Raw genomic sequence first — 22,100 nt, forward strand, 5'->3', positions numbered from 1 at the left:
TTCAGTTCCTGTTTTGATGTCACAAACACGCCCTGCGTTCGCCCAGCCACGCCTGCGTTTTTCCTGGCACGCCTGCGTTTTTTCGATCACTCCCTGAAAACGGTCAGTTGACAACCAGAAATGCCCCTTTCCTGTCAATCACTCTGCGGCCAGCAGTGCGACTGAAAAGCTTCGCTAGACCGTGTGTAAAACTACATCGGCCGTTGTGAAAGTACGTTGCGTGTGCACATTGCGCCACATGCGCAGAAGTGCCGTTTTTTGCATCATCGCTGCGCAGCGAACATTTTCAGCTAGCGATCAACTCGGAATGATCCCCAATACCTCTATTTGCTTTTGCTAAACACCGTTGGCGGAGAACAGCCGTACTGAAGAGGAGGAAGGGCTTCGTAACAAAAGACACAGCTACGAGCCTGTATTCTACCTATGTTTGGTACGCATATATATATGTGATCACTTAAGGATTTTGTGTTGTTAAAGCACTGAAGGCGCGGAGTTCTACCACTTTGCAACACTTTCTTAGGACTTTTGGAAATATAAAAGTCAATTTGAGGACTTTTGTAGCGGCCACTTACGTTTGGAGTGCCAACAACTGTACTACTATTAATTTAACAATTGTAGTCTTCTATTTGCACTTGTTACATAATTTTGCACATAATTTGAATATTTGCACAACTCACTTAATTTGTGACTGTATTAACTATAGCACTTTAATTGTAATATATGCACATTTCTAAATTGGTTACTGTGTTAAAAAGGTAGCAGAGCTTGTTTACACTTTTTTTTTCATATATGTACATGCTGTATATCTGTAATGGGCAGGCAATGATGCTGCACTATATACACCAGTACAGATCGGAATCCTGACAGGGGAAGGTAAGTATACTACTTACATTCCCCACATGGCCCCCTAACCTTAACCCTCCCTCCCCGCAGCCTCATCCTCCATGGGGTGGTACCTAACCCTAACTCCCTTCTCTGAGACATCAGCTACCTCTTCCTCTCCCCCACCGCCCGGTCTCACGTCTGCACCTCGTCTATGAACCGGCGCTGCAGAATTTTGTGACGATTTACAAATAAACGATAATGATGAAAATATGCAATAAGGCCAATTGTCACTCAGGCCAGGAAACGATGGCGGCACGTCCAAGTCCCAGCAACGGCTCCCGAGATAAGGGTACGCAGCCCCCTGAAGACTGCGGACCAGCAAGACAGAAGAAGCCATACAGAGGAAATTGCTGCAGCAGAACGTTCCGACATCCCGTATACAGCATCTGCAGAGATCGCCAATGTCCTTTGTGATTAATACTCCAGTCCCTATAGTCTCTGCTCCAGGCAAAGTTCCTGACACCCCAAACTCGCCTCCACCCTTATTGCCAGGGCGGATCATCACTTTGAAGCAGATTCAATTAGCCTCAGAGGCTGCAGGGAATAATCTGCAAGCACTGTGTGTTTTATCCTGGACAAAGGGTTTTATAAATATGGAACAGTGATCTGTAATTCCGGCAGGTTGCTAGTTGGATTATGCATCACATAGTGATACAGGAGGTACAGGCGTGGGGTGCCAGCGGGACTGAGAGACTGCGGTGCCAACTGGAGGGATATCTATCCAGATTTTCTCTGGTAGTTATTAGCTCGATATCTTATTCTGTACGGACTTCTAGGTTTGGGAGACATGTTGTTTTAAAGATCTATATAATAATCCTCTATGGTCTGGCGGGATAGGATGGAGCAGTGGTATATGCTGGGTCTCTGTACTAGTAATATATTATTGTTCAGAGGTTGACACAGTGGCTGTGCGATACTATGCTAATGCTGCATGGCGCGCCTGGTGTAGACAGACGCTGGCTGCATGCTTGTATGATCCGCTGACCTCTCTAGTGATCTGCAGAACATTGCACTGTCCCATCTACCCCCTGACCGATGCATAGTGATCTATTCTGCAGATTATTAGTTATTGACATCTCTGCAGAACCTTGCTCTGTCCCATCTACCCCCTGGCCGATGCATAGTGATCTATTCTTCAGAATATTACATTACGGACCTCTCTGCAGAACATTGCTCTGTCCCATCTACCCCCTGACTGATGCATAGTGATATATCCTGCAGATTATTAGTTATTGACATCTCTGCAGAACCTTGCTCTGTCCCATCTACCCCCTGGCCGATGCATAGTGATCTATTCTTCAGAATATTACATTACGGACCTCTCTGCAGAACATTGCTCTGTCCCACCTACCCCCTGACTGATGCATAGTGATATATCCTGCAGATTATTAGTTATTGACATCTCTGCAGAACCTTGCTCTGTCCCATCTACCCCCTGGCCGATGCATAGTGATCTATTCTGCAGAATATTACATTACGGACCTCTCTGCAGAACATTGCTCTGTCCCACCTACCCCCTGACTGATGCATAGTGATATATCTTGCAGATTATTAGTTATTGACATCTCTGCAGAACCTTGCTCTGTCCCATCTACCCCCGACAGACATAGTGATCTATTCTGCAGAATATTACATTACTGACCTCTCTGCAGAACACTGCTCTGTCCCATCTACCCCCTGACCGATGCATAGTGATATATCCTGCAGATTATTAGTTATTGACATCTCTGCAGAACCTTGCTCTGTCCCATTAACCCCCGACAGACATAGTGATCTATTCTGCAGAATATTACATTACTGACCTCTCTGCAGAACACTGCTCTGTCCCATCTACCCCCTGACCGATGCATAGTGATATATCCTGCAGATTATTAGTTATTGACATCTCTGCAGAACCTTGCTCTGTCCCATTTACCCCCGACAGACATAGTGATCTATTCTGCAGAATATTACATTACTGACCTCTCTGCAGAACACTGCTCTGTCCCATCTACCCCCTGACCGATGCATAGTGATATATCCTGCAGATTATTAGTTATTGACATCTCTGCAGAACCTTGCTCTGTCCCATCTACCCCCGACAGACATAGTGATCTATTCTGCAGAATATTACATTACTGACCTCTCTGCAGAACACTGCTCTGTCCCATCTACCCCCTGACCGATGCATAGTGATCTATTCTGCAGATTATTAGTTATTGACATCTCTGCAGAACCTTGCTCTGTCCCATCTACCCCCTGACCGACGCATAGTGATCTATTCTGCAGATTATTAGTTATTGACATCTCTGCAGAACATTGCTCTGTCCCATCTACCCCTGACAGAGAGCGGTATATTCTGAAGATTACATTACTGAACTCTCTAGGGTGGTCTACTATGCCTGGCCGGCTGTCGGGATCTCGGCGCCTAGTATACCAGCGCCGAGATCCCTACCGCCTGCACCGGGGCGAGCGCAAAAGAGCTCCTTGCAGGCTTACCACGCTGCAGGCACGGTGGCGCGCTACGTACGCCACACTATTTATTCTCCCTCCAGGGGTGTCGTGGACACCCCAAGAGGGAAAATAGTTGTCGTATCCCGGCGGCCGGTATGCTGAGCGCCAGAATCCCGATAGCCGGGATAACGAGCGCCACCCCTCTAGGGATTTGCAGAACATTGCTCTATCACATCTACCCTCTGACAGATACGTAATGATATATTCTGCAGATTATTACATTACTGACCTCTCTAGCAATCTGCAGAACATTGCTCTGTCCCATCTACCCCGACAGATACATAGTGATATATTCTGCAGATTATTACATTACGGACCTCTCTAGCAATCTGCAGAACATTGCTCTGTCCCATCTACCCCGACAGATACATAGTGATATATTCTGCAGATTATTACATTACGGATCTCTCTAGTGATCTGCAGAACATTGCTCTGCTTTGTCGCAGTTGACCAATGTTTTTCCGGTTGCAGTGTGGATTTGGACGCAGAGTAATTGATAGTTGCGGACCGTGAGTGTGTCGTGATCACTCTGTGGGCGCGTCACAGCCTGCTTGTTTGTACGCAGTTGTAAAGGCTCCGGCGGCTTAGTTGCGATGGATGTTTTGAGCGAGCATACGGTTGCTCAGACGTTTCATGGTGTCACCAATGTGCATCTGGATGGTGCGTTTTATACCCAAGTGGTGGATCGGAGGAGTCAGCAGTGATCGGGTCTGTACAAATGCCGGCGGCTGCAACATTAGTGTATTATCACAGATCCACTACATACACATTCGCAACTGCAACAGGATTTTCATCCACCTCTGATTTAGACCCAAAAGCTGCATTTTCCCTTCCTCCCTGCAATGGGGTAAATCCCTCATCGGAATCCTTTTAGTACAAAGTGATTTATTGTCCTCAGAGTTTATGGAATGTTAGACCTTTAACCCTTACACTGCTGTGACACAGACCCGGGAGCTACACATTGTATCCCACAGGAAAAGCGGATTCCCAGCCATGTGAGTGTCACGGGGGTTTCCACTGTAGTGAGTTGTTTTTATTTATTTAAATAATAGGCAACCGGGGACACAGAGCAGAAGATCACAGGGAGGGGATAGGGGCATTAATATTTAACCTTTATCAGTAGTGGTCAATAGTGCAATGCCAGAGAGCACTCCAGGTACATCCGCGTGGGGGGGCCTGATGCGTGGACGGACGCAACTCGTATAGCAGCCGTATCTATGAACGCAGCTGCTGTGCGAAAATATGCAAATGTCACAGGAGGCCCACATTTTGCTAAACGGTCGCCACCGCCTCCCCGCTCCCAAACGGACGCAGCCTGTCAATCATTCTGGGGCTTAGGGGGATCTGCAAGCAACGACGCAGGACCTGTTCTGCAAATGGGCAGTACTGCAAACATCAGAGACCTATGTAAAATCATCATGTCTGCGCTAAGAATTAGGCCCAAAGCCAGCTTATGGCGTCCACAGTTCTGACAGCGAGAAGAGGATGCGGCCAAACAGTCCGACTTTCCTGCGACTCTTCCAGCATAGCCCCAAAGCTGCGGCATATGCAGCATATAGACGGAGTATAACGGTGCAATAAGTCAGTTATCCAAAGCACATGGTTCCTAGTAATACACAGTGGCCGGGCGGCTGTAATACCTGTACAGAAGTGTCATGGAGACTACTGATACATACCCTTACTAGGGATATAATCTATGAATGTTACCCATGTAAGGGTATTTATCCATGGTGCTAATAACTCTTCTGCCATGGCATATTAGACACATACAGCCTGACAAAAGGCACCGATGTAAATAACCAAAATATTCTCTGCACAGCGCTACAGCGGCAGTGACAGATATATGGCTGAGATCTGTGCTTACGCAAAACCTTTACTGGCTAAAAGCATATATGGTTTCCTACCAATGGATTTAAACAATTAACGACCGATGGTTCACTACGTGTTGGACTCAAGGCCTTAATATTACCACTGGTGAAGGGGAAAGGGGGTGTCTCCTTCCTCACCCTGATAAGTTGAGGAGGGGCTCAGGGTCCTGGCCCGGGAGACTTAAGGGCTGATTTGCACCTGGGAGAAATCATGTGGTATATATGGGGCCAGTACTGGCAGCTTTGGAATTATACTTTGTGTCCCTTTAAATGTCCAGTTATTACTGCAACCAAGAGCCGCAAAGTCACGGACGGCAAAATGGAAACAGTGACACAACCAGCCGGCGTCACATCACATACAGCAGAGTCCGTGGTGGGTTACCTCCCAGTATCCTCCCACAAGCCAAACATAAACTGGTGGCAGAACCAGCTGCTGACTACAATTAACCCCTGCGTGTCTGTGTGCGGGGAATACAGAATGTAAGCTCCACTGGGACAAGGACTGATGTAATTGACATATTATACACATACATATTATAATATTATATATATATATATATATATATATATATATACATACATACATATACATATAGATAGATTAGATACTCCCTGAATATCTCGTCCACTTTTGTAGATCTTTTACTGCAAGTGATATCAGTATGTTAGATCACTAAGGGAGAACCAGACAGGCGGCTTTGCATCCAGCCGCTACTTTCCACTGTGCAGCATCAGCTGGGAGTGGAGAAGGCAAACAATGGCACCTGTACTGTGTGCTCTGCAAGGTCTCAGTAGCACTGTGGTTTCAATGACCCCTGAGCAGTGATCCTGAATAGGTTACAACGTGACCCGCAACCATCAGTTCCCCCCATAAGCAGATTTCTGACGTTTCTACATGAGCACTCACCTGCGCGGACACATTGAGAAGTCCTGACGAAGTTCCCACACATTCCGGATACGTTAGTTCTGCTGCAAACTCATATCCCAGCGGGAGATATCCGGTCATGAAGAACCTGGTGGAGAAGATCCCAATTGTCTGTTCTTCCCAATGTATCGCCCCAAACACCCAGGACTACAGGTGCAGGACAGGGGGCGTCAGGTGAAGGGATGAGGGTAGTCACTCACACAGGGGTCCCGCCGGGCACAAAGTCAGCACTCACACAGGGGTCCCGCCGGGCACAAAGTCAGCACTCACACAGGGGTCCTGCCGGGCACAAAGTCACTCACACAGGGGTCCTGCCGGGCACAAAATCACTCACACAGAGGTCCCGCCGGGCACAAAGTCACTCACACAGGGGTCCTGCCGGGCACAAAGTCACTCACACAGGGGTCCTGGCCGGGCACACAGCCACTCACACAGGGGTCCTGCCGGGCACAGAGTCACTCACACAGGGGTCCCGCCGGGCACAGAGTCACTCACACAGGGGTCCCGCCGGGCACACAGTCACTCACACAGGGGTCCCGCTGGGCACAAAGTCACTCACACAGGGGTCCTGGCCGGGCACAAAGTCAGCACTCACACAGGGGTCCCGCCGGGCACACAGTCACTCACACAGGGGCCCCACCGGGCACAAAGTCACTCACACAGGGGTCCCGCCGGGCACAAAGTCACTCACACAGGGGTCCTGGCCGGGCACACAGCCACTCACACAGGGGTCCCGCCGGGCACAGAGTCACTCACACAGGGGTCCCGCCGGGCACAGAGTCACTCACACAGGGGTCCCGCCGGGCACACAGTCACTCACACAGGGGTCCCGCCGGGCACAAAGTCACTCACACAGCGGTCCCGCCGGGCACAAAGTCACTCACACAGGGGTCCTGGCCGGGCACACAGCCACTCACACAGGGGTCCCGCCGGGCACAGAGTCACTCACACAGGGGTCCCGCCGGGCACAGAGTCACTCACACAGGGGTCCCGCCGGGCACACAGTCACTCACACAGGGGTCCCGCCGGGCACAAAGTCACTCACACAGGGGTCCCGCCGGGCACAGAGTCACTCACACAGGGGTCCCGCCGGGCACAGAGTCACTCACACAGGGGCCCCGCCGGGCACAAAGTCAGCACTCACACAGGGGTCCCGCCGGGCACAAAGTCACTCACACAGGGGCCCCACCGGGCACACAGTCACTCACACATGGGTCCCGCCGGGCACACAGTCACTCACACATGGGTCCCGCCGGGCACACAGTCACTCACACAGGGGTCCCGCCGGGCACAAAGTCACTCACACAGGGGTCCCGCCGGGCACAAAGTCACTCACACAGGGGTCCCGCCGGGCACACAGTCACTCACACAGGGGTCCCGCCGGGCACAAAGTCACTCACACAGGGGTCCTGGCCGGGCACAAAGTCAGCACTCACACAGGGGTCCCGCCGGGCACACAGTCACTCACACAGGGGCCCCACCGAGCACAAAGTCACTCACACAGGGGTCCCGCCGGGCACACAGCCACTCGCACAGGGGCCCCGCCGGGCACAAAGTCAGCACTCACACAGGGGTCCCGCCGGGCACAAAGTCACTCACACAAGGGCCCCACCGGGCACACAGTCACTCACACAGGGGTCCCGCCGGGCACACAGTCACTCACACAGGGGCCCCGCCGGGCACACAGTCACTCACACAGGGGCCCCGCCGGGCACACAGTCACTCACAAAGGGGTCCCACCGGGCACACAGTCACTCACACAGGGGTCCCGCCGGGCACAAAGTCACTCACACAGGGGCCCCACAGGGCACAAAGTCACTCACACAGGGTCCCCGCCGGGCACACAGTCACTCACACAGGGGCCTCACCGGGCACACAGTCACTCACACAGGGGCCCCGCCGGGCACACAGCCTATCACATAGGGGTCCCGCCGGGCACACAGTCACTCACACAGGGGTCCCGCCGGGCACACAGCCGCTCACATAGGGGTCCCGCCGGGCACACAGTCACTCACACAGGGGTCCCGCCGGGCACACAGTCACTCACACAGGGGCCCCACCGGGCACACAGTCACTCACACAGGGGCCCCGCCGGGCACACAGTCACTCACACAGGGGCCCCGCCGGGCACAAAGTCAGCACTAACACAGGGGTCCCGCCGGGCACACAGTCACTCACATAGGGGTCCTGGCGGGCACAAAGTCACTCACACAGGGGTCCCGCCGGGCACAAAGTCACTCACACAGGGGCCCCACCGGGCACACAGTCACTCACACAGGGGTCCCGCCGGGCACACAGTCACTCACACAGGATTATTATGCACCTATAGTGTACTCACCCCAGACATCCGGCAGTAATGAAGCCGACCCACAGGTAGCCAAGATCCAGGGTGAAGGTGAAGACCACCATTCCCACCAGCGAGAAGATGTACACCACCAGGGTGGTCTGCCTGAGGGAGAGGGAGGAGTGAGTCCCTGGCAGGGTGGACACTTACAGCGCTCATGTCACAATCACACTCACTTGTACGTCTTTGTTCTGTCCAGCCAGAATCCAGTGATCAGCGCTCCGCACATCCCGGCCACGGTGATGGTCAGACCAATGCGTCCGGCGTTCACCTCCTCGCCCTACGCAGAGATGGAGGCTGTGAGAAGACCGGCACACTCACAGGGACACCCACATAGGGCAGGGGACACTTACCGGGTAATGTTCTGTCACCATGCGGTTCAGTAAGGTGGACAGGGAGTAAAAGGCTCCTGTGTTTAGCCCTGAAATGACAGATTACATGGTGACAACACAGAACACGGGAACTCGCAACGTCCTAACAGTGGACGGAAGCAGCGACCCTTACACACCCAGTCATGGGCCAGTCACATAACAGTGATATATGGGCGTTTAATAGTGTATATCAACCGAGTGTGGCACATTCTGAGAGATATGGCAGCGTGCAGTGGCCAAACATAAAATGAATATATTGCTTCTGGAGAAACTTAAACAGTTTTGAATGAAGGGGTAAAACGACTGATCACAAAAACTTTACCCCAAATCACAGCAAGCAAGAAACGTATTTGTGCAGAACATCAAAGGGAACTCTGGCATTGGTGGAGGAACTATTGTGTAAAGCTATGGACATAAAACCCCCGACCCCCCACCCCCACATACGCACCCCCATACTGTCATACTCACCATATGATACCACCAGCAAAACAAAGTTTGGGTTCTTCAGCAGCCGAAGGATGGAGAGTTTATAGGAGTACTGACCGGGGGGGACAGACAGCTGCGCTGCTTGGGCCTTGGAGGGGGGCAGCGGGGGGCCATCCTGAAACACTGAGCACACGATCATCATCATCAACAACCACAGAAAGAGTCTCAACAATGCCGATCTCCGATAAACATCGCTACTCCCACAGCTACTCCTCCCAGTACTACAAAGCTGTCACTACCTCTGCTATTCCTGTACTGATCCCACACACTCTTCTATACACCCGTACTACTACTCCCAGTGTCCCATAGCCAGAGCTACACTACTACAAAGCTGTCACTCTGCCTCTGCTATTCCTGTACTGACCCCACACACTCTTCTATACACCCGTACTACTACTCCCAGTGTCCCATAGCCAGAGCTACACTACTACAAAGCTGTCACTCTACCTCTGCTATTCCTGTACTGATCCCACACACTCTTCTATACACCCGTACTACTACTCCCAGTGTCCCATAGCCAGAGCTACACTACTACAAAGCTGTCACTCTGCCTCTGCTATTCCTGTACTGATCCCACACACTCTTCTATACACCCGTACTACTACTCCCAGTGTCCCATAGCCAGAGCTACACTACTACAAAGCTGTCACTACCTCTACTATTCCTGTACTGACCCCACACACTCTTCTATACACCCGTACTACTACTCCCAGTGTCCCATAGCCAGAGCTACACTACTACAAAGCTGTCACTACCTCTACTATTCCTGTACTGACCCCACACACTCTTCTATACACCCGTACTACTACTCCCAGTGTCCCATAGCCAGAGCTACACTACTACAAAGCTGTCACTCTGCCTCTGCTATTCCTGTACTGACCCCACACACTCTTCTATACACCCGTACTACTACTCCCAGTGTCCCATAGCCAGAGCTACACTACTACAAAGCTGTCACTCTGCCTCTGCTATTCCTGTACTGACCCCACACACTCTTCTATACACCCGTACTACTACTCCCAGTGTCCCATAGCCAGAGCTACACTACTACAAAGCTGTCACTCTGCCTCTGCTATTCCTGTACTGACCCCACACACTCTTCTATACACCCGTACTACTACTCCCAGTGTCCCATAGCCAGAGCTACACTACTACAAAGCTGTCACTACCTCTACTATTCCTGTACTGATCCCACACACTCTTCTATACACCCGTACTACTCCTCCCAGTGTCCCATAGCCAGAGCTACACTACTACAAAGCTGTCACTCTGCCTCTGCTATTCCTGTACTGATCCCACACACACTGCTCTGTAATTACACCACTACTCCTCCTGTACTGACCCCGCACACACCGCTCTGTAATTACACCACTACTCCTCCTGTACTGACCTCACACACACCGCTCTGTAATTACACCACTACTCCTCCTGTACTGACCTCACACACACCGCTCTGTAATTACACCACTACTCCTCCTGTACTGACCTCACACACACCGCTCTGTAATTACACCACTACTCCTACTATACTAACCCCACACACACCGCTCTGTAATTACACCACTACTCCTCCTGTACTGACCCCGCACACACCGCTCTGTAATTACACCACTACTCCTCCTGTACTGACCTCACACACACCGCTCTGTAATTACACCACTACTCCTCCTGTACTGACCCCACACACACCGCTCTGTAATTACACCACTACTCCTCCTGTACTGACCTCACACACACCGCTCTGTAATTACACCACTACACCTCCTGTACTGACCTCACACACACCGCTCTGTAATTACACCACTACTACTCCTGTACTGACCCCACACACACCGCTCTGTAATTCCACCGCTACTCCTCCTGTACTGACCTCACACACACCGCTCTGTAATTACACCACTACTCCTCCTGTACTGACCCCGCACACACCGCTCTGTAATTACACCACTACTCCTCCTGTACTGACCCCGCACACACACCGCTCTGTAATTACACCACTACTCCTCCTGTACTGACCCCACACACACCGCTCTGTAATTACACCACTACTCCTCCTGTACTGACCTCACACACACCGCTCTGTAATTACACCACTACTCCTCCTGTACTGACCCCTACACACTGCTCTGTAATTACACCACTACTCCTCCTGTACTGACCTCACACACACTGCTCTGTAATTACACCACTACTCCTCCTGTACTGACCTCACACACACCGCTCTGTAATTCCACCACTACTCCTCCTGTACTGACCTCACACACACTGCTCTGTAATTACACCACTACTCCTCCTGTACTGACCTCACACACACCGCTCTGTAATTACACCACTACTCCTCCTGTACTGACCTCACACACACCGCTCTGTAATTACACCACTACTCCTCCTGTACTGACCTCACACACACCGCTCTGTAATTACACCACTACTCCTCCTGTACTGACCTCACACACACCGCTCTGTAATTACACCACTACTCCTCCTGTACTGACCCCGCACACACCGCTCTGTAATTACACCACTACTCCTCCTGTACTGACCCCACACACACCGCTCTGTAATTACACCACTACTCCTCCTGTACTGACCTCACACACACCGCTCTGTAATTACACCACTACTCCTCCTGTACTGACCCCACACACACCGCTCTGTAATTACACCACTACTCCTCCTGTACTGACCTCACACACACCGCTCTGTAATTACACCACTACTCCTCCTGTACTGACCTCACACACACCGCTCTGTAATTCCACCACTACTCCTCCTGTACTGACCCCACACACACACCGCTCTGTAATTACACCACTACTCCTCCTGTACTGACCCCACACACACCGCTCTGTAATTACACCACTACTCCTCCTGTACTGACCTCACACACACCGCTCTGTAATTACACCATTACCCCTCCTGTACTGACCCCGCACACCGCTCTGTAATTCCACCACTACTCCTCCTGTACTGACCCCACACACACCGCTCTGTAATTCCACCACTACTCCTCCTGTACTGACCCCACACACACCGCTCTGTAATTACACCACTACTCCTCCTGTACTGACCCCGCACACACCGCTCTGTAATTACACCACTACTCCTCTGTACTGACCCCACACACACACCGCTCTGTAATTACACCACTACTCCTCCTGTACTGACCTCACACACACTGCTCTGTAATTACACCATTACTCCTCCTGTACTGACCTCACACACACCGCTCTGTAATTACACCACTACTACTCCTGTACTGACCCCACACACACCGCTCTGTAATTCCACCACTACTCCTCCTGTACTGACCCCACACACACCGCTCTGTAATTACACCACTACTCCTCCTGTACTGACCTCACACACACCGCTCTGTAATTACACCACTACTCCTCCTGTACTGACCTCACACACACCGCTCTGTAATTACACCACTACTCCTCCTGTACTGACCTCACACACACCGCTCTGTAATTACACCACTACTCCTCTGTACTGACCCCACACACACTGCTCTGTAATTCCACCACTACTCCTCCTGTACTGACCTCACACACACCGCTCTGTAATTCCACCACTACTCCTCCTGTACTGACCTCACACACACCGCTCTGTAATTCCACCACTACTCCTCCTGTACTGACCCCACACACACCGCTCTGTAATTACACCACTACTCCTCCTGTACTGACCTCACACACACCGCTCTGTAATTACACCACTACTCCTCCTGTACTGACCCCACACACACCGCTCTGTAATTACACCACTCCTCCTCCTGTACTGACCCCTCACACACCGCTCTGTAATTACACCACTACTCCTCCTGTACTGACCCCACACACACCGCTCTGTAATTACACCACTACTCCTCCTGTACTGACCTCACACACACCGCTCTGTAATTACACCACTACTCCTCCTGTACTGACCTCACACACACCGCTCTGTAATTACACCACTACTCCTCCTGTACTGACCCCGCACACACTGCTCTGTAATTACACCACTACTCCTCCTGTACTGACCTCACACACACCGCTCTGTAATTACACCACTACTCCTCCTCAACTGACCTCACACACACCGCTCTGTAATTACACCACTACTCCTCCTGTACTGACCCCGCACACACCGCTCTGTAATTACACCACTACTCCTCCTGTACTGACCTCACACACACCGCTCTGTAATTACACCACTACTACTCCTGTACTGACCCCACACACACACTGCTCTGTAATTAAACCACTACTACTCCTGTACTGACCCCACACACACACTGCTCTGTAATTACACCACTACTCCTCCTGTACTGATCCCACACACACTGCTCTGTAATTACACCACTACTCCTCCTGTACTGACCTCACACACACCGCTCTGTAATTACACCACTACTCCTCCTGTACTGACCCCACACACACCGCTCTGTAATTACACCACTACTCCTCCTGTACTGACCCCACACACACCGCTCTGTAATTACACCACTACTCCTCCTGTACTGACCTCACACACACCGCTCTGTAATTACACCACTACTCCTCCTGTACTGACCCCGCACACACCGCTCTGTAATTACACCACTACTCCTCCTGTACTGACCCCGCACACCGCTCTGTAATTACACCACTACTCCTCCTGTACTGACCCCACACACACCGCTCTGTAATTACACCACTACTCCTCCTGTACTGACCTCACACACACCGCTCTGTAATTACACCACTACTCCTCCTGTACTGACCCCACACACACCGCTCTGTAATTACACCACTACTCCTCCTGTACTGACCCCACACACACCGCTCTGTAATTACACCACTACTACTCCTGTACTGACCTCACACACACTGCTCTGTAATTACACCACTACTCCTCTGTACTGACCTCACACACACCGCTCTGTAATTCCACCACTACTCCTCCTGTACTGACCCCACACACACCGCTCTGTAATTCCACCACTACTCCTCCTGTACTGACCCCGCACACACCGCTCTGTAATTCCACCACTACTCCTCCTGTACTGACCCCACACACACTGCTCTGTAATTACACCACTACTCCTCCTGTACTGACCCCGCACACACTGCTCTGTAATTACACCACTACTCCTCTGTACTAACCTCACACACACCGCTCTGTAATTACACCACTACTCCTCCTGTACTGACCTCACACACACTGCTCTGTAATTACACCACTACTCCTCCTGTACTGACCCCCACACACCGCTCTGTAATTACACCACTACTGCTCCTGTACTGACCCCGCACACACCGCTCTGTAATTACACCACTACTCCTCCTGTACTGACCTCACACATACCGCTCTGTAATTACACCACTACTCCTCCTGTACTGACCCCACACACTGCTCTGTAATTACACCACTACTCCTCCTGTACTGACCCCACACACACTGCTCTGTAATTACACCACTACTCCTCCTGTACTGACCCCGCACACACTGCTCTGTAATTACACCACTACTCCTCCTGTACTGACCCCGCACACACCGCTCTGTAATTACACCACTACTCCTCCTGTACTGACCCCGCACACACCGCTCTGTAATTACACCACTACTACTCCTGTACTGACCCCGCACACTGCTCTGTAATTACACCACTACTCCTCCTGTACTGATCCCACACACACTGCTCTGTAATTACACCACTACTCCTCCTGTACTGACCTCACACACACCGCTCTGTAATTACACCACTACTCCTCTGTACTGACCCCACACACACCGCTCTGTAATTACACCACTACTCCTCCTGTACTGACCTCACACACACCGCTCTGTAATTACACCACTACTCCTCCTGTACTGACCTCACACACACCGCTCTGTAATTACACCACTACTCCTCCTGTACTGACCTCACACACACCGCTCTGTAATTACACCACTACTCCTCCTGTACTGACCTCACACACACCGCTCTGTAATTACACCACTACTCCTCCTGTACTGACCCCACACACACCGCTCTGTAATTACACCACTACTCCTCCTGTACTGACCCCACACACACCGCTCTGTAATTACACCACTACTCCTCCTGTACTGACCCCACACACACCGCTCTGTAATTACACCACTACTCCTCCTGTACTGACCTCACACACACCGCTCTGTAATTACACCACTACTCCTCCTGTACTGACTTCACACACACCGCTCTGTAATTACACCATTACTCCTCCTGTACTGACCCCGCACACCGCTCTGTAATTACACCACTACTACTCCTGTACTGACCTCACACACACCGCTCTGTAATTACACCACTACTCCTCCTGTACTGACCTCACACACACCGCTCTGTAATTACACCATTACTCCTCCTGTACTGACCCCGCACACCGCTCTGTAATTACACCACTACTACTCCTGTACTGACCTCACACACACCGCTCTGTAATTACACCACTACTCCTCCTGTACTGACCCCGCACACACCGCTCTGTAATTACACCACTACTCCTCTGTACTGACCCCACACACACACCGCTCTGTAATTACACCACTACTCCTCCTGTACTGACCTCACACACACCGCTCTGTAATTACACCACTACTCCTACTATACTGACCCCGCACACACCGCTCTGTAATTACACCACTACTCCTCTGTACTAACCTCACACACACTGCTCTGTAATTACACCACTACTCCTCCTGTACTGACCTCACACACACCGCTCTGTAATTACACCACTACTCCTCTGTACTAACCTCACACACACCGCTCTGTAATTACACCACTACTCCTCCTCTACTGACCCCGCACACACCGCTCTGTAATTACACCACTACTCCTCCTGTACTGACCCCCACACACACCGCTCTGTAATTACACCACTACTCCTCTGTACTAACCTCACACACACTGCTCTGTAATTACACCACTACTCCTCCTGTACTGACCTCACACACACCGCTCTGTAATTACACCACTACTCCTCCTGTACTGACCCCGCACACACCGCTCTGTAATTACACCACTACTCCTCCTGTACTGACCTCACACACACCGCTCTGTAATTACACCACTACTCCTCCTGTACTGACCCCGCACACACCGCTCTGTAATTACACCACTACTCCTCTGTACTGACCCCGCACACACCGCTCTGTAATTACACCACTACTCCTCCTGTACTGACCTCACACACACCGCTCTGTAATTACACCACTACTCCTCCTGTACTGACCCCACACACACACTGCTCTGTAATTACACCACTACTCCTCCTGTACTGACCTCACACACACTGCTCTGTAATTACACCACTACTACTCCTGTACTGACCTCACACACACTGCTCTGTAATTACACCACTACTCCTCCTGTACTGACCTCACACACACCGCTCTGTAATTACACCACTACTCCTCCTGTACTGACCTCACACACCGCTCTGTAATTACACCATTACTCCTCCTGTACTGACCCCGCACACACCGCTCTGTAATTACACCACTACTCCTCCTGTACTGACCCCGCACACACCGCTCTGTAATTACACCACTACTCCTCCTGTACTGACCCCTACACACTGCTCTGTAATTACACCACTACTCCTCCTGTACTGACCCCGCACACACCGCTCTGTAATTACACCACTACTCCTCCTGTACTGACCCCGCACACACCGCTCTGTAATTACACCACTACTCCTCCTGTACTGACCTCACACACACCGCTTTGTAATTACACCATTACTCCTCCTGTACTGACCTCACACACACCGCTCTGTAATTACACCACTACTCCTCCTGTACTGACCTCACACACACCGCTCTGTAATTACACCACTACTCCTCCTGTACTGACCCCTACACACTGCTCTGTAATTACACCACTACTACTCCTGCACTGACCTCACACACACTACTCTGTAATTACACCACTACTCCTCCTGTACTGACCTCACACACACCGCTCTGTAATTACACCACTACTACTCCTGTACTGACCTCACACACACCGCTCTGTAATTACACCACTACTCCTCCTATACTGACCCCACACACACCGCTCTGTAATTACACCACTACTCCTCCTGTACTGACCCCGCACACACTGCTCTGTAATTACACCACTACTCCTCCCGTACTGACCTCACACACACCGCTCTGTAATTACACCACTACTCCTCCTGTACTGACCCCACACACACCGCTCTGTAATTACACCACTACTCCTCCTGTACTGACCTCACACACACCGCTCTGTAATTACACCACTACTCCTCCTGTACTGACCCCACACACACCGCTCTGTAATTACACCACTACTCCTCCTTTACTGACCTCACACACACCGCTCTGTAATTACACCACTACTCCTCCTGTACTGACCCCACACACACCGCTCTGTAATTACACCACTACTCCTCCTGTACTGACCTCACACACACACCGCTCTGTAATTACACCACTACTACTCCTGCACTGACCCCACACACACTGCTCTGTAATTACACCACTACTCCTCCTGTACTGACCCCGCACACACACTGCTCTGTAATTACACCACTACTCCTCCTGTACTGACCTCACACACACACTGCTCTGTAATTACACCACTACTCCTCCTGTACTGACCCCGCACACACACCGCTCTGTAATTACACCACTACTCCTCCTGTACTGACCTCACACACACCGCTCTGTAATTACACCACTACTCCTCCTGTACTGACCTCACACACACCGCTCTGTAATTACACCACTACTCCTCCTGTACTGACCTCACACACACCGCTCTGTAATTACACCACTACTCCTCCTCAACTGACCTCACACACACCGCTCTGTAATTACACCACTACTCCTCCTGTACTGACCCCGCACACACCGCTCTGTAATTACACCACTACTCCTCCTGTACTGACCTCACACACACCGCTCTGTAATTACACCATTACTCCTCCTGTACTGACCCCGCACACCGCTCTGTAATTACACCACTACTACTCCTGTACTGACCTCACACACACCGCTCTGTAATTACACCACTACTCCTCCTGTACTGACCCCACACACACCGCTCTGTAATTACACCACTACTCCTCCTGTACTGACCCCGCACACACCGCTCTGTAATTACACCACTACTCCTCTGTACTGACCCCACACACACACCGCTCTGTAATTACACCACTACTCCTCCTGTACTGACCTCACACACACCGCTCTGTAATTACACCACTACTCCTCCTGTACTGACCCCGCACACACACCGCTCTGTAATTACACCACTACTCCTCCTGTACTGACCCCGCACACACACCGCTCTGTAATTACACCACTACTCCTCTGTACTGACCCCGCACACACCGCTCTGTAATTACACCACTACTCCTCTGTACTAACCTCACACACACACTGCTCTGTAATTACACCACTACTCCTCCTGTACTGACCTCACACACACCGCTCTGTAATTACACCACTACTACTCCTGTACTGACCTCACACACACCGCTCTGTAATTACACCACTACTCCTCCTGTACTGACCTCACACACACCGCTCTGTAATTACACCACTACTCCTCCTGTACTGACCCCGCACACACCGCTCTGTAATTACACCACTACTCCTCCTGTACTGACCCCGCACACACCGCTCTGTAATTACACCACTACTCCTCCTGTACTGACCTCACACACACCGCTCTGTAATTACACCACTACTCCTCCTGTACTGACCCCACACACACCGCTCTGTAATTACACCACTACTCCTCCTGTACTGACCCCGCACACCGCTCTGTAATTACACCACTACTCCTCCTGTACTGACCCCGCACACACTGCTCTGTAATTACACCACTACTCCTCCTGTACTGACCTCACACACACCGCTCTGTAATTACACCACTACTCCTCCTGTACTGACCTCACACACACCGCTCTGTAATTACACCACTACTCCTCCTGTACTGATCTCACACACACCGCTCTGTAATTACACCACTACTCCTCCTATACTGACCTCACACACACCGCTCTGTAATTACACCACTACTCCTCCTATACTAACCCCACACACACCGCTCTGTAATTACACCACTACTCCTCCTATACTAACCCCACACACACCGCTTTGTAATTACACCATTACTCCTCCTGTACTGACCTCACACACACCGCTCTGTAATTACACCACTACTCCTCCTGTACTGACCTCACACACACCGCTCTGTAATTACACCACTACTCCTCCTGTACTGACCTCACACACACTGCTCTGTAATTACACCACTACTACTCCTGCACTGACCTCACACACACCGCTCTGTAATTACACCACTACTCCTCCTGTACTGACCTCACACACACCGCTTTGTAATTCCACCACTACTCCTCCTGTACTGACCCCGCACACACTGCTCTGTAATTCCACCACTACTCCTCCTGTACTGACCTCACACACCGCTCTGTAATTACACCACTACTCCTCCTGTACTGACCTCACACACACTACTCTGTAATTACACCACTACTACTCCTGCACTGACCTCACACACACCGCTCTGTAATTACACCACTACTCCTCCTGTACTGACCTCACACACACTACTCTGTAATTACACCACTACTCCTCCTGTACTGACCTCACACACACCGCTCTGTAATTACACCACTACTACTCCTGTACTGACCTCACACACACCGCTCTGTAATTACACCACTACTCCTCCTGTACTGACCCCGCACACACCGCTCTGTAATTACACCACTACTCCTCCTGTACTGACCTCACACACACCGCTCTGTAATTACACCACTACTCCTCCTGTACTGACCTCACACACACCGCTCTGTAATTACACCACTACTACTCCTGTACTGACCTCACACACACCGCTCTGTAATTACACCACTACTCCTCCTGTACTGACCCCGCACACACCGCTCTGTAATTACACCACTACTCCTCCTGTACTGACCTCACACACACCGCTCTGTAATTACACCACTACTCCTCCTGTACTGACCCCGCACACACTGCTCTGTAATTACACCACTACTCCTCCTGTACTGACCTCACACACACCGCTCTGTAATTACACCACTACTCCTCCTGTACTGACCTCACACACACCGCTCTGTAATTACACCACTACTCCTCCTGTACTGACCTCACACACACCGCTCTGTAATTACACCACTACTCCTCCTGTACTGACCCCGCACACACACCTCTCTGTAATTACACCACTACTCCTCCTGTACTGACCCCGCACACACACCGCTCTGTAATTACACCACTACTCCTCCTGTACTGACCCCGCACACACACTGCTCTGTAATTACACCACTACTCCTCTGTACTGACCCCACACACACCGCTCTGTAATTACACCACTACTCCTCCTGTACTGACCTCACACACACCGCTCTGTAATTACACCACTACTCCTCCTGTACTGACCCCGCACACACCGCTCTGTAATTACACCACTACTCCTCCTGTACTGACCTCACACACACACTGCTCTGTAATTACACCACTACTCCTCCTGTACTGACCTCACACACACCGCTCTGTAATTACACCACTACTCCTCCTGTACTGACCCCACACACACCGCTCTGTAATTACACCACTACTCCTCCTGTACTGACCCCGCACACACCGCTCTGTAATTACACCACTACTACTCCTGTACTGACCCCACACACACCGCTCTGTAATTACACCACTACTCCTCCTGTACTGACCTCACACACCGCTCTGTAATTACACCACTACTCCTCCTGTACTGACCTCACACACCGCTCTGTAATTACACCACTACTACTCCTGTACTGACCCCCACACACTGCTCTGTAATTACACCACTACTCCTCCTGTACTGACCCCGCACACACCGCTCTGTAATTACACCCCTACTCCTCCTGTACTGACCTCACACACACTGCTCTGTAATTACACCACTACTCCTCCTGTACTGACCCCTACACACTGCTCTGTAATTACACCACTACTCCTCTGTACTGACCCCACACACACTGCTCTGTAATTACACCACTACTCCTCCTGTACTGACCCCACACACACCGCTCTGTAATTACACCACTACTCCTCCTGTACTGACCCCACACACACCGCTCTGTAATTACACCACTACTCCTCCTGTACTGACCTCACACACACCGCTCTGTAATTACACCACTACTCCTCCTGTACTGACCCCACACCCCTACTATTCCTGCACTAGCTGTAACTGCACCTCTCTCCTGCCTTACAGTACCACTAGGAGATGTTGGGCTTTTGCGCACCGAAGATTACCAGGATGAAGAGGAGACTGGCGACAGCTGCAGTGCCATAGAACATGATGCTGACATGATGTGAGAGTTGGGTCTTATCCTCAAGGTTGGGAACCAGAATAGGCGGTAACAGAAACCCCACGGTCACACCTAGCTGGAGCAGAGAATGACAGGAGGGTTATGATTTCCCTGTGGGTTCATCAGACTAACGTCAATAACTGATACAGATATACATACAGTGATAAATTATAAAAGGCACAATGCCCCCCCCCCCCCCCACCCCATATCCCAGCATTACCCCCCTGCCCCCTCCGCCTGCTCACATTCCACGGCTGTCCTGTGACTGGGATTACCGTTGACACAGCCCAGAGCTCTGATGCCCGGCAATATTATACAATATACCCCACAAAGCAGCGCCTT

General features: G+C 51.1%; 1 protein-coding gene across 2 annotated transcripts in view; it reads right to left on the minus strand.

The window, feature by feature from the left end:
* The window catches only part of FLVCR2 (FLVCR choline and putative heme transporter 2), a 49,843-nt gene that overhangs the window by 10,284 nt on the left and 17,459 nt on the right, over positions 1-22,100 (minus strand). For both annotated transcript variants that reach the window (XM_063948278.1, XM_063948279.1), the window contains 6 exons: positions 21,693-21,834; positions 9,355-9,495; positions 8,869-8,936; positions 8,692-8,795; positions 8,510-8,620; positions 6,154-6,259 (listed from right to left, as the gene is read on the minus strand). In XM_063948278.1, the coding sequence (XP_063804348.1) occupies positions 6,154-6,259; positions 8,510-8,620; positions 8,692-8,795; positions 8,869-8,936; positions 9,355-9,495; positions 21,693-21,834 (672 nt within the window). The remainder of the gene's footprint in view (positions 1-6,153; positions 6,260-8,509; positions 8,621-8,691; positions 8,796-8,868; positions 8,937-9,354; positions 9,496-21,692; positions 21,835-22,100) is intronic.

The sequence above is a fragment of the Pseudophryne corroboree genome, chromosome 12 (assembly GCF_028390025.1).
Source record: "Pseudophryne corroboree isolate aPseCor3 chromosome 12, aPseCor3.hap2, whole genome shotgun sequence".
NCBI lineage: Eukaryota > Metazoa > Chordata > Amphibia > Anura > Myobatrachidae > Pseudophryne > Pseudophryne corroboree.